Here is a 14,770-nt window from a genome sequence, read left to right as displayed (position 1 = left end):
AAATTTGGAACCCCTGTCATTCATTGTCTTGGTCCTGGTACAGTTTCAAAGTATCAAATTATGAATATGCCTCGGTAAAGCATTCCAAAATACGCCATATACTGCATCACCATTAGAACTTTAGTGCTACTAGGTGGGTTCATTTTCTCAAAACTACATTCAAGCAAGATATGAAAAACGCACATTTTTTTTCAGTTATGTAGAAGATGCTTTTGCATATGTTTAAGGTAAGTTAAATAAGTTAATCTACAGAGTATGTTTGTATGTATTGAACATTTTTGTCTGTCTATTATCAGTATAGTTTATAAATTAGTTACTTGACTTTTCAAACAAGTATGAACTACTCATTCATGTCCCCATATTTCTAAGTCATCAAGTAAAAATAATTATTTTTATACTTACAATATGATTTTTCAGTATAATTTATTATATAGAACACAATATATAATTTAAGAAGGTGCAACGAACTTTTCACACTTTTTATTTCTGTTCTAGTGTGTGAATCAAAGCAAAATTACTCAATTTCAAAGATCTATATCGTTTTTACAAAACAAATACACAAAATAATATACATAACATGCATAGCACTTGAATGGAATATTCAATTGTCTAAGAAGTTTTATTTTTAATTCCATCCCCTTTCGGTTTACAGGGGTTTAAAGATGTTATTTTTGTCATTTTTCTGATTTTTGACGGGCTGTAATCGTTAAAGGGTATACAAACACATAACTATTGTTACATTTTCTTATTAGCGTGATTCCAGTGATTAGTTTTTGCCATATTTCCTTTTGTGTTTTCGTCCCCTAAACGAGTTATCCCATTTGGAAATGAGAAAATTTTTTACATTTGACCTTGAATCTGTTGCCATTATTTTAATTATTAAGTTACAACCACGTAACTCAGTATGTAAGACTATCATCTTATGTACTTCAACATCAAAGTGTAAAATTAGCTGCCATAAATGTAATTCAAATAGATTTTGGCCAAAATGCGAAGGTCCAAAAGTCATATTTTTGACTAAGAAAACGACTTTTGATGACTTCTAAAAAATCAAAGGTCCAGATTAGAGAAAAAATAAAGTGGTTTTGAACATCTTTCATATGCGACTTTTATGGATATGAGTTTCAAAAAATTAATAAATAAATGAATAAAAATAGTCGATCGCACCCATTCGTCGAGTGTGTATGGTTTGACTTAACTGTGATGAACATGGTGATTTTATTTTTTAGATCAATGATGAATCTGGTTTTGAGCACGCCTTGAGTTCTGCGGCTGATCTGACTATGAAAGGTATGCAAATGTTATGTGGTATAGGAATGATCCAATTGTCAAATACGTATGAAAAGTATAAGAATAATCCGCGTATCGAATAACATAATATTTTTATATAAATTGTGAAATCATTTTGAAGGTACAGTGTTAAAACTTTGAGACTCATTCTCTGTCTCTAAAAATTAGTTTATGGGTGATAACAAGCTGTATTACTAACTGGAATGCTGCTCTATGAGAGGTGGCCGTTATCTGTAAAAACGTGGCGAAAACAGAAGAATAACCCTCGCTTACTGCATAAAATTCAAATTTAAGGTTTTTATAGTTAAAACAAAATGTTAAGTGCAAAGAAGAACACACCAAGAAAAATAATAAACTCTGCGTATGCCACGTTTCGCCGAAAAATTCATCTTTATCTTCTTTAATAATAATGAAGCTGAAAATTGGTCGGGATGTAGGGATGCCTGGATCTGTGTACGCGCACAGTGCCTAGACTGTTTGGCAGATTTTCATGAAATTTGGCACAAAATTAGTTTTTGTAAGGATGGGTAATAGGGGTGTGCACCACGAAGCGATTTTTCAAAAATTCGATTATGTTCTTTTTCTATTTCAATTTTAAACCCATTTTTCACATAAATTTGATAATATGGGGGGGGGGGGAGGCATGTAATTCACATTTTTAAGTTTTAGATCATTCGAAAACTAGGAATTTTCTGCGTAAGAAGTTTGTTCGAAGTTTCTACGAGCATTACGAGAGCTTTAGAAATCGTTTAAAGAAAACCAAAGTCAAAGGCTTACCTTCAGCAAGCCAAACGGTTCTAAATGATTGAGCTCGAGAAAAAAATCAAAAATTAAAAATAAACTGGTCACGTCGTCCGGCTTTGCACGGTCCACCTTGAGAATAAAAGTTATGTCAAGTGACGCGGGTTCAACAATCAGGCTTGAAAAAAAAAAAAAAAAAAAAAAAAAAAATCGGTAAAATTTTGTGGCAGATTTCGGAAAAATAACCAAAAAGGAAACATTTTAAATCCCCCGATTACAGGAGAAGCCTTAAAAACAAAATCTAGAATTTTATTTGCTCATATTCGAGACAACAACAGATCTTTCGTCTCAATGATTTTCTTCACGCTATAAATTTTAATAAAGCATTGTTGCGGAAAGTTGAGGTGAAGCACTGAATAATAATTTGAATGGAGGAAAGCCTTCGAACAATAGGAGTTTTGTGTAGAAATCTAAGTGTCATAATTAATAGTTTTTAATTGATATCTCCGCTAATTATTATCGGAGGATTATGTTAAATAGCCAAACATAAGACGGGAAGATTACGAATCCATCGATACCTGGTTCGATGGTCAGTTAGTTCACTGTCGTTCGGGAGAAGAAACTTGGACATAGACGACTACATAGATACATAGGTACATACATAGGTACATACATAGATATTAGTTTTTAATTATATAAGATGGAAATTATTTTCGAAATGGAAATTAACTTTTGTACCATGGGTACGTCTTTTGCTCGCTTTGATTGTTTAATTACTTTTTTTCTTTGTATTTTATTTTAAACATTTCTAAAAACATTTTTTTTTTTTTTTTGCTACAATTTTTTTTTTTTTTTTGATATTCGCAACTCCAGCGCTCGAATACGCTTCCACGTGTTTTCTTTGATGTAAATTACAGGCGTTAGACAGTTTAAGATGTAATGTAATTTCAGAAGAACAGAAAAGAAAGCTTTCCACAAATACGATGAAAAATTAATGTCATTCACTAAGCGTCAAAGCAAGTTATAAGTTAAGGCATTTGTTTGTTTTACCTTTTGCATCCGCCATTAGACAGTGGCTATAGCGCCCCTTATAGTTTATTGGAGTTGCGAATTGAAAAAGGTTGAAATATTTTGCCTGTTAAAAAAAAAGTCGTCTGCTTTTATTTTCCTCGATATTTTGGAATTTGCAACTCCAGCGCTCGAATAAGCTACCTTGCGGTGATTTACAAAATTAAAGAAAAAGTAAAACATTGCGTTCCACGTGTGTCTGTTGAGGTAAACATAGGCAGTTTGTTATTAGTATTTATTCGCAACTCCAACGAACTATAGGGGGCACTGCAGTCACTGTCTAATGGCCGACTTAAAAACTAAAACAAACGCATGTGGTAACGAAGAAAATGCTAAAAGTGTTGTGATTTTTGTTCGTATGTATGATTTTTTCGCTTTATTCATTTGAAAAGATTTTTGAAAGTCTTTTGGTTATTCTGACCCATATAGAAAGAGATTAGAAACCAAAAAGTATTGCGAAAGTAAACAATTAATGCAGAGCACACAGTAAGTTGTTCTGAAGCAGCCATTTTCACGATGTTGAATTCGGAATTCATAAATTTTTGGTTCGCTTCGAACGGCATTTTCATTTTGTACCGTTTTTTCTATACATTAGTACATATTAAGTTCAGTTTCGTGACATTTCCGGCATTTGTTGACATTTTTGTCACATAGTGCACATACGTGGCAGACTGTTAAGAGTAACGTTTAACACTAGATAATTTATTTCTATGACTATATGATTGGATATCCTAAGAAATCATGCATTTAATTCATTCGTCATGGAAATGATTTACCTGATATGCGAAATCTTGTCAAGATACATTATTCTTTCACACAATTTTAAAACCATAACCCTATAAACAGATTTTTGGCGAACTTTTATTTTTTATTGTTCAAATTCTTAACGTTCTTTCTGGATTTTTCAAGCTATTCTGCGATAAATATTTTCAAGAAAATTTATTTGCATACTGTCTATTTCAGTAGGATACTGTAGTAACAAAGGTTATTTAAATCATTTATGTGGAATTAGGTTAAGGAAAAGTGTCCAGTCAATGTTGTTAAGTTCGTTTTTTTTTTTCATCGAATTGAAAAGCTGATATTTATTCAAATTCACTCAGAACAAAATAAATAAAATGTGTACTCACAGTTTATATATGGTGGTAGTTTTCTTTTCAGTTGATTGACCATTATTTCTTTTTACTTATCGAATTCTGTAATCTTACTGTCATTTTATTCCACTCATGATAAAAATTAAAAATGGTTTAACTAAAAACGCGAAATCTCGCCAAGGCTACTTTGCTCGCACAATACTAAAACTATAACCCTAAACAAATTTGGCGAAACCTTTCAGCTGAGAATAAAAGGAATAAAGTAAATTCTTTCTCGGTTAAACATTTTTCATTTTGTTCTACGATAATAAATTCAAGAAAATATTTTGCATACTGTCCATTCCAACTAAATGCTGCTGTAAAATATGATTAGTTAAATTGATTTAAGATTTAAAAAAAAAACTCATATTCTTACAAATTCATACAAAACAATAAAAAATTTTACCTGGTATAACGTTATCCAATTTTGTTAATCCAGAGTTTTCTTGTTTACGCTTCCACCATTTAATACTTTTTTGAAAGAAATAAGGAAAACTAACATTATTTTGAGAAGCTCGAGAATACTACTAAGGGACGAATTAATTTCTGTAGCTGAAAGCAAACTAAGACACATCGATTGCGTTAATAAATACTCAGAACAAACTGCCTGTGTTTACGTCAACAGACACACGTGGAACGCAACGTGGCAATGTTTTAGTTCCATCGGCAGTTTTGTAAATCACCGCAAGGTAGCGTATTCGAGCGCTGGAGTTCCGAATTAACGCATTCTCGCATTCGATGTGTCTTAGATTGCTTTCAGCAACAGAAATTGTTTTGTTCCTAAATGGTATTTTCGAGCTTCTCAAAATAATATTTATTTCCACTATTTCCCCTTAAAAAGTGAGCTGATTCTCGTAAATGGAACGAGATTTAAAGATACTGTATTGTGCCACCCTTAACATTTCTTCAAGAAGCACTGGATGCGAAGTACTATTTTGCATGAGAAAAAATAAAACCAATTTGATTACTTTTATGTGCAACTGTAACTGAGTCTCAAGCGAATAATCTTTTACAGGTATTCCTGTGAGCCAAGGTGTTACCAAAGGTTTTGCACGAGTTGCTGTCACATTGGAAGAAGCTACGTATGTAAAGGTAATTATTCTTCCAACCCTTTATATAAAATATTTTATCTAAAATATTCTACAAATTTTAAACACAGATTATTTTGTTTGCTGGCAACACGGTACTTTTCAGTATGACACGCCATTTTAATTTTCATGTTCCATGCGCTGCGCACGTTTAGTGACTTTTACTTTGTCGTGTTTTAGAATTTTTCTTCTTAACAATAATTTTAATGCTGACAACATTTTTTCAGTTCATTCGTTTGAAACCGTTGTTGAGTCTTTATTTTTGCACAACACAGGACAAGAAATTTTCGATAAATATCTAGTTTTCCGGAAACTGGAAATAATGAGACCGGAGAAGTTGACCCCCATCTTTACAGGGCCAGCACAAAATAGGCATTGTAAAAAAGCAAAATGTTGAACTTGTATTCAAAAGGTCTCAGAAAACTGGTGTTACATCTGTATTTGTTACATGGAACTTCTCACAGAGCTCTAAAAAATTATAGTATCACGTTTATAGTGTTCGTATTATTCAAAAATTGAAAGCTCCTGCCCAAATTGGGCTATTTAGTTATCGTCGATGGCTGAGGACATTCAGTGACGGAAATGGAATGGAAAACGTTAATTCTGTGTTTCTTACAGACGAAGGCTGGTTATTTTATCTCACAGACTATGTTGGTAGCCAGAATACAAGAATTTGATCAAAAAGAACACACATTAATATTAAAAAGGTTTTGCATTCGGCAAAAAATCCCAATCCTTTGAAAAATCCATCTTGACCACGTTACAAACTAAGAACTGCTGAAAGTGTCTGTGTGCATGGAAAAGTTGAATAAAACTATTCCCTATTGCCAACGAGTTAGATAATTTGCATTTTAAAACTAATAGTTTTCTTAAATAAAATATTATGAGTTACGTGAATTTTGAATCACTCTGTAGAAGTACAATGACTACAATTATGAATAACAAAATCACAAGCACTAAAAGCTCTAAATAAGAAATTGTAAGTATTTTAAAACTTATTTTAGATTTTGTAAAGAACAGCTCTTTAAAATGTAAGACAAAGTAAAATCAGAAGAATAAAAGCTGCAAAAAATTGCTTTGTAAAAAAAGTGTTATGCTTAAAGTTGTAAGTACCTCAGAGGTTTAACGATAACTAAAAACACTAAAACATTAAGAAAAATGCAGGTCATTATGGAGTACCATTTATTACTTGGGAATTATTCTGAACACATAATTGATTCTAGAAACTCAGTACGGTTGAAATTTTTTATACCGGTTGTGAATATTTCTGTTTGATAAAAAAAAATAATGTTTAATCCTATTAAAAAATTTGAAAAAAAAAATCGTTTGGAGGATGATATGGAATAGCCGATTTACAATGAACCAAGTTTTCATGAGGCATGCAAACGAATTATTACCAGTAGGGATGTAGCCACAACAATACACAGCGTTTCTAAATTATATAGTAAAATTAAGAAATACGAAAAAAAGTGTTATTTTCATAAAACACCAACATAATCTTCTTTATCTGCTTTTGCATAATAAAAGTCAGCCCACTTAGTACAAGATGTAATTTTAACGCAAGTTTCTTTCATTCTGCTCTCCGAAAGTTACCAATCACAGTACAGACATATTGTATCATCCGTCGGTACAATAAACGTATGAAATTAAATTTTGATGATGCAAGGTGGGTTACAAAAAACTATCCTCGTTAAACCTGACTGAAGTAAAGACAAATCCCTGCTTCTAAATCAATTTAAGCGATAGTTTTTCGTGGATCACACTGTACATCAAAATCAAATGATACTCCCTACATCAATTCTCGAACAATCCTGACCCCTTAAGTCTAGTTTCTTGAATACCTTCCTTTTTTTTTTTTTCTTTTGAGCTACACTATACATCAAAATTAAATGACTCTTCTTTCATAATCTCTCGAATAATTCTCACAGCTAAAGTCCAGTTCCTTAGAAACCTTCTATTTTCTTTTTCTGTAAAGATTATGACTAGTCTGCTTTTACAAAGGACTGTTGCAATGGGGTTGTTTCCTTCAGTCAAAAGTACTACTTTTAGTCACTGAAATTGATAGAATGAGTAAAAAAAATAACATGGATCCAGAAAATACTTTTATTTTCCCAACAGTTATTTTTTAATTAATTTTTTAAAATGTCCGATTTTGAAAACAAGGCATGGTCTTGATGACGTCACAAATGATGCAATTTGGAGCATCTTTCTACCACGTTTCCACGTTATGATAATCATGAAGCGAATTAAAATTGCGCTCTACGCAACCACATCGTTGCCAATACACGTGAGTAAAGATGCGAATTAAATATTTTTCTCCGTGAATGTCAACACTGACGAGATGTCACACGACAGAAACGGAAACAATGAAAGCGCATCGATTTAAGTTTTTTTTTTTTTTTTGAAAATATTAAACTTGAACAAATTATTTAAAAAATGGTCAGATCCTATATTTTTAAGCATGCTCTTTCAGAAAAAAATATTTTTAAAATTTTGGTAACGACCCCAATCTTGAAAACGCTTACATACTGACATTTTCTGAACGTAAAAATAACAGATCCTTCCACAGTAAACATTGAAGAACCAAGCAACTGAACGAAACTAAAATGATAGGAAACCGTGGATAAATTAAGAAGCCGTGAATATATTCTCCACTGAGCAGCAGCGCTTAATGGAAGAGAAGCTACGGATTCCACTTCACCCTATCATTCTAAAATACCTGCACCTTCTCTAAACGAAATTCTATTCTAAAAAAAAGTCGTATCAAAAGGGAAACACGAAGAAATGTTTGCATTTTAGAAAAGCAATAAACATTAAATCCATACCATCAAGTTTTGGTCATTTAGCCGATGTGTTACATATATATAGGGTTGATGGTGGTTCTATCTATAGCAAGTCTCATATTATTTATTGCTGTTCTCTTTAATCTTCAGCCTGGTGAAATTCTCATTACCTACGGTACAGATATTGGCTGGAGTCCGTATTTCCCGATAATAACAGGAGTAGTAACGGAGCTGGGAGGCCTCATATCACACGGTATGTTTCTAGTTAAGGATAAATAAGGTTTCTTAATGTAAGTGTAAAATAATAAATAAAATGAACCTCTTTATTTTGAATATAGTATAGTCAATATTTTTGTTGTTGTTGCAGGAGCTGTTATAAGCAGAGAATATGGTTTACCATGTGTTGTAGGAGTACAAGGGGCAACTCGTCAATTTCAAACAGGTAATGAGAGAAACATCAGCTAATAAGTTGCTAATACGCTAGAAGTTCGAGGTAAGAAAAAAAATTCTGAACACGCTAGGAGTTGGAGATATAAAAATAATTTAATTTCATTGGGTTTTATAGAGAATCTATTCGGAGACTTATATTCAGAACTGTCTTTGAAATGGTTTTGGTTACTGAAGAATAGATATTTTCTCATTTTCTATTTTATTTGGAGCTTTTCACTTTTAATTGCATTTTTTGAAGCAAGGATTACTAGAAAGGGTCAAACTCACCATCTTATTGAAACTTATTAGTTGCTGATGTGTACTTTTCGAAGTAAGTCAATTTAAACAAGTGCAGTAATTACACGTCAAGATACGTAACAGCTAGGCACAATAGTAACAGTTACATATGTAAGAAACCGGGCGACCTCGACTCTGTCAAAGTTTTAGCTATAGGGGAAAAGGTGGCTCATGTGAACACGGGGTACCTGTGAACATGGTATGTTTTACTAAGATAACATTAAGCAAAATATCTAGAAAATTTCTTAAATGAGAACAGTACCAGTTGTACTTCTTGGACAAACATTTAGTATAGAGCAATGAGCTATTTTATGTTTCGGTGGTGGCAACTTCTTTGTTTTAGCAGGTGTTGAAAAATTTTTATTACTGTCTTCTTCGCGGCTGCTATGCTAAGCCTAAGTATTACGAAACATTGTATGAACATTCAAGTGAATTTATAACAATGTTTAAATTTTTTTATTAAATTAAAAAATCCTTATTTTTATGAATTAGCTCTAAAGTAGACGATGGGGCACTTGTGAACACAACATCAAAGGGCAAAAGTGAACAGTTCTCATTGCCGTTCTCTGTAATATTGTTATTAGTGTAGGACATTGTAAGTGTTAAAGAAAAATCCTCTTATATATAATAGCCAATGATCGAGTAACCCGCGTGTTTCCAAAATGAAACTCACGCCACGGCATGATAGTATGTTTTGGTTTAGCATGCAGGGAAAGGCTTTATCGTGACAAGGCTGAACTCGGTAACTTAACTGTTTTACTGGTAAGACTGTCATTTCAGGGGAATGAAGAAACGCAAAAATGGTCAACAATAAACGTTACCTACTGGAGTTTAGGGTTCATCCACTGGAGTTAGGAAAATTTCAATTATCAAAATATCACCAAACAGGCAATATCTTCGTTCAAATGTAGAAGCAATTTTCACCCGTCATACCTTGACGGGAGACTTTCTAGTGTGTAAATATTTATCATTATTATTTTCCTATAATTAGTTTGTAAATTTATCGCTAATTGTTATTAATATTATTTATAATTTACTTATTTTTGTTTATTATTTTTATTTAAAACATTTTTTGGTTACTAAATAGTTGATTAAGAATTTAGTGTTACATAATATTTAGAGGCAATAAAATGACACGAAATATTTTCATGTAATTAAAAACTGAAGTTCAAAACCCATTTTAAAATACATTATCAAACGATGTATGAAACTTAAAAACAAAATATGTATAGAATAATCCTTACATAATAAAAATTCTTTGTATTATGTAGTGGTATAAGTTTTTTTCTAGTCTATTCAGTCAGTGAACAGAACAGGCTACGAGGCTTTATAATTTCACAGTGAGCAGTTATAGATTCGAAAAAAATATTTTCTTAGTAGAACAATTACTGTACAATTGAAACTGAAGCAGTATAGGTTATTTAGTTATATGTTTCAGATTTAAGAATTTTCCTTTAAAATATAATGCTTCTCCTGCATTCTGTACTCGTGTTCATATGTTACGCCAGGTCTGTTCGCATGTGCTCCCCCCCCCCTATAGGGGCACATGTGAACAACTGAAGACGTTTTTTAAAAATACCATAAAGTATAGAAACAATTTTTTAAAAAATCCCCAAAAACTCCATAACACAAAGAAAAGTTTATTCAATCATGAAAACACTTTTGAGTTGAAAAATTGATAATATTTTTGAAAAATACTGAAATGAAAAAAAAAATGTTTACATGGGCCCCTTTTTTTAAAAAAAATATTTGATTTTAATTAAGGTAAAAAGTAACACAGGAATTAAATTTGACACAATAGCGTTAAGTTGGAAAAATATAAAGCATTCACACGTTTTAAGATTTCAAGAACTCCTTTATCAATGCGAACTGTTTTGATCTTCCAGATATTCGTAATTTGAATGGAGTTACTACCGCAGATTTCAATTTTTTTTCTTTGATAAATATGTTTTTTGTATTCCAAAACACGCATGTGCAATGTATTTTGCCAAATCTGTGATATCATAGTAATATTTTCCCTTATATAGTTTCCACATACTAAGTGTTTGTTAAATTTGTACAAAAACACTCATCTGCAATACACTTTCCTTTTGGAAACCCGCTCTAAATTTTTAAAAACATGCCTGATGTACACTTTGTGTGATTTATCTATATATCGTTTCTGTCCAAAATTTTGCATTTATGTATGCGATTTTGGTTTCAACTTTTCTAACTCTAGACATCAATATTTCATTTCTTTATCATAGGCTGTTCCTATGCTTTAATAAAACCTTTATTTTCTACTAGCGGTACCAGCACGGCTTTGCCCGTAGTAGAAAAATAAAAAGGTCATTTGGTTAGCTTGTATATTTTCAAATAGTGGATGATGAATATCTCGCCAATTCGCTATGTTAATTTGCTCGCCCACGTCATAGTAATTTGCTCGTCCACGTTATGGTACTTTGCTCGTCCACGTTATGGTATTTTGCTCGACCACGTTATGGTACTTTGCTCGGTAAAATGTTCTTAAAATTGGAACAGAAAAAGAATAACATCGAATTCTCATCAAATTGCTTTGAGGTGCACACCTCCCTGCTACAAATTAATTCTGTGCCAAATTTCATGAAAATCGGCAGAACCATCTTAGCGCTATGCGCATCACAGACATTCAGATATCGAATCAGAGATCCAGACATTCAGCTTTAGTAAAGATAAAGAATCTGCAACTGTTCCTAAGATGATGACTTTTTTTTATTTAATTTCGTAGCTTTTGTGAGACAATAGTAATTATCCGCACAAAGACTTTCTTAACTAAATACTACTGCATACAACTCTCACTTAAATTTGTAATATGTTACTGTCAACTGGGGAACTTTTGCTTTTGACGGTAACATCAATCCTGCAAACGGAAAGTCAACCAGTACTACCAGTATTGTGCTGCCCCCTCTAAGGACCTTGAAATTAATAAGTTATGATCACTCCCCTGTGTCTAATACGACAATCTCTTTTCGTTGTTGGGCCTATGTTACCCGCTAGGGTTAAAGTTGCCTTTTTGATGTGGTTGGGGTACCCTATTTTTCTTCATTTCCTGAAATTAAGTATTGAAAAGAACATTTTCAGAAATTAATTAATTCTTTTCTTTTTTAACAAATTTATTTGAATTATTATTTTTTCTGTTTTGTTCATGATGACATTTTTATGTTTATTTCAGGAGATTATATTCTCCTGGATGGCAACAGAGGAGTTGTTCAAAGACTACCAAAACCAGAAAATGAATAAGGAGCTTGTTGGTAATGTAAAAATAAAACAAAACGCTTGAACAAAGGAGAGACTTTTGTGCAAAAATTAGGAACAAAGAAATTTTCCAATCAACACGCAGAATTTATATTTCAAGCACAAAACTCATCAAAAAAAAAGTACAAAGGGTATAAGGAGCAAAAGTTCATCTCAGAACGTTGTCAACAAAATTTGCAAACGAAAAATAAAACTTTGTCTTAAATCTAATGTGTCATTATTATTTTCTTGTCACTTCTCGAGTCTAAGTTTTCATTCCTCTCAATCCTTATATGTTGGTATTAATCCCAAAACGAAAAATTCTTTCACAGATAAAAATATTCAGAATGTAAAGAGTCAACTGCAAAAATTTAAATAAATAAATAATAATTTAATCAATTATTAAACGATTAGCAACTGTTTAAAGCTCATGTCCGGTATACCGGACACCAGGTATGAAGGGGTTAAGGGGTAACAGGGAAGGATAATTGGCTCTGAGTTGAGTTGGATTACTTATGTAATAGTTTTACGAAAATATTCCAACTCAAATCTAACATTATACAGATAAAAGTTTTCAACGGTTGCCAATCTGAAGTCGTTGCATAGAATAAGTCCGGCAATCTCGCCCCACCTAAGCAGAAACTTCATTAAAAAATATATATGTTACCGAAAAACAAAAAAAAAAATAGCTCTAGCCTTTCTTAATGTACAGGGCCGTCCGAAGAGCTGACGGCGCCTGGGGCAAAAGTTTCCTGGCGCCCCCACCCCCTATACACAGAAATCTCAAGTTAGCAGTGGCGGATCCAGCCGATTGTTTTGGGAGGGGCCATCTGAAATTTTTGAACAAACTCCGAACTCCCCAGAAATTTTATTAAAATGAAGTTTTAAAAACTCAATTTTCGGGGTATAGGGACATTGGGTGATGGGGCGCATTTAGGAATCTGCCTTGAAAATGTTTCAAAATTTTTATTGCCGAGCAATTTTTGAAAATTAGGAAACTAAAAACGCATTTTGTCTATTTTTGATGATGTACCGAGAAAGTTCAGGTTTCAGGTGCTGGCCCCAAAATACTTTTTGAAAAAATAGCTTAGAAACCAAAATATGCTGTCATTATATATTGAGAAGTAAGAAGAGGAGGGGTGCTCTTCTAGCTCTTCAGCTGTCCATCCTAAAAATGCACCTTTAGGTAATGTTTGCTTACATTTAAGGAAGATTGAAGAGGCTTAGAATCCCTCCTTCCTGGAAATATTTTGCATTTGAGGCTCTAAAAATTCGATTTTTAACTATTTTTATACATATTTTAGAAAGGGATGGAAAATTCGTGAGCTCCTCTAAAAACCTCCTTTTAAAGCTATCATCACGATATGAACTGGGGAGGGAGGGGGTCCTATCAAAGATCGCTAGTAATTGAAATCCCAAAAAATTTTATTTAAGTTGCTTTTAAGCAAGTTAACTGATAAGGGCTGGATTAGCTAGTTTCCGTTGACATTTTTGCCAAATAAAAGACTTAAAATGCAATTTTTTTGCTACATATCAAGGCATTTGTAAAAGGGCATGGGAAAAGGGGGTTCTCCCCCTAGTTTCGAAATTAAAGCCATAAAAACGAAAATTTAGGCTCTCTTTGGTCTTGTGAACAATAGGTATACTCTGAGAACAGCAGCATTTAGAGATCGTCCAAGTGTCCAAGATATGATGTAAAAGATGGAGAAAAATTTTGGAAATAAAAGTTTTGTTTTCAGGGTAGTGACATAATTTATCTATCAATTAAGGCCTATGCTTCTTTTTCAGTATAACACATGTGTTAAATTTTGTTATCCTCTCATAATATTTTTTTTTTCTTTTTTTTTCTTAAAAACATTCCTACGATCACAAGGCTTTGGGAGGGGCCATGGCCCCCATGGCCCCCCTCTAGATCCGCCCCTGCAAGTTAGTTACAACATCAGTGCATAATACGCGTGGACGTGTCATACATGATTTTTTTTACATATTAATGAACAGAGAAATCAGATGCCTCGGATGGCTATGCATAATGCATATTGAAACCCAAGCAATGAATCTGTTTCTAATATTTGTGAAACATTACTGCCCCAAAAACTTTTCGAAAAATGGAAGTGTTAAAAATCTAAATATTTATCTAGTAAAATGTTATCTCACTAGATAAAAAACAAACAACTAAAACTGAATTGGTTATTAATATTGATCAAACTAAGTACACTAATAAATAATTTGCTGATTATTCGTAGAAAATTTATTCATCGAAGTAAATTACATCAGAATTAAATTTCGTTCTGGACTCCTTCAATGACTCTTTTCAGAAGTTTTTTGGTTTTACTTGCACCAACTTAATACCAGCTTTCATATTTTAAAAAACGAAGATGTTATTCTTTTGTATCGAACGTTTTCAAGGTTTATGGAGAAGTCCACAAATATTCAACAACGTCGAAAACCGCTCAGAATTGCGTTTTGGTGCTCTAATTTTGAAAAATCACTAGCCCTAACATTACAAAATAAGATCTTACCAATTGCGTTTAAAGACAAGAGTCCCCATGTCACCTTTTTTTAATATCACAAGTAATAGATTTTTTATACGACACTTGCAAAAAATTTAAGTGGAATAGTCTCTGAGGGTAAAACATTGCTTAAATATTTAGGACCATAATTTTGAAGAGTTTTCCTGGGAAATGCTCTAGAT

The 14,770-nt window shown here is 32.5% G+C and overlaps 1 protein-coding gene across 1 annotated transcript in view; it reads left to right on the top strand.

The window, feature by feature from the left end:
* The window catches only part of LOC129234498 (putative phosphoenolpyruvate synthase), a 106,254-nt gene extending 93,948 nt beyond the window's left edge, over nt 1-12,306 (top strand). Inside the window, exons 36-40 of the mRNA XM_054868498.1 lie at nt 1,230-1,290; nt 5,245-5,321; nt 8,251-8,353; nt 8,468-8,542; nt 12,017-12,306. Coding sequence (XP_054724473.1) covers nt 1,230-1,290; nt 5,245-5,321; nt 8,251-8,353; nt 8,468-8,542; nt 12,017-12,084 — 384 coding nt within the window. The 3' untranslated portion in view covers nt 12,085-12,306. The remainder of the gene's footprint in view (nt 1-1,229; nt 1,291-5,244; nt 5,322-8,250; nt 8,354-8,467; nt 8,543-12,016) is intronic.
* The last annotated feature ends 2,464 nt before the right edge of the window (nt 12,307-14,770 follow it).

Source organism: Uloborus diversus, chromosome 1 (genome assembly GCF_026930045.1).
Source record: "Uloborus diversus isolate 005 chromosome 1, Udiv.v.3.1, whole genome shotgun sequence".
Taxonomy (NCBI): Eukaryota; Metazoa; Arthropoda; class Arachnida; order Araneae; family Uloboridae; genus Uloborus; species Uloborus diversus.
The sequence above is the reverse complement of the archived record's forward strand: the minus strand, read 5'-3'. Positions and strand labels throughout refer to the sequence as shown.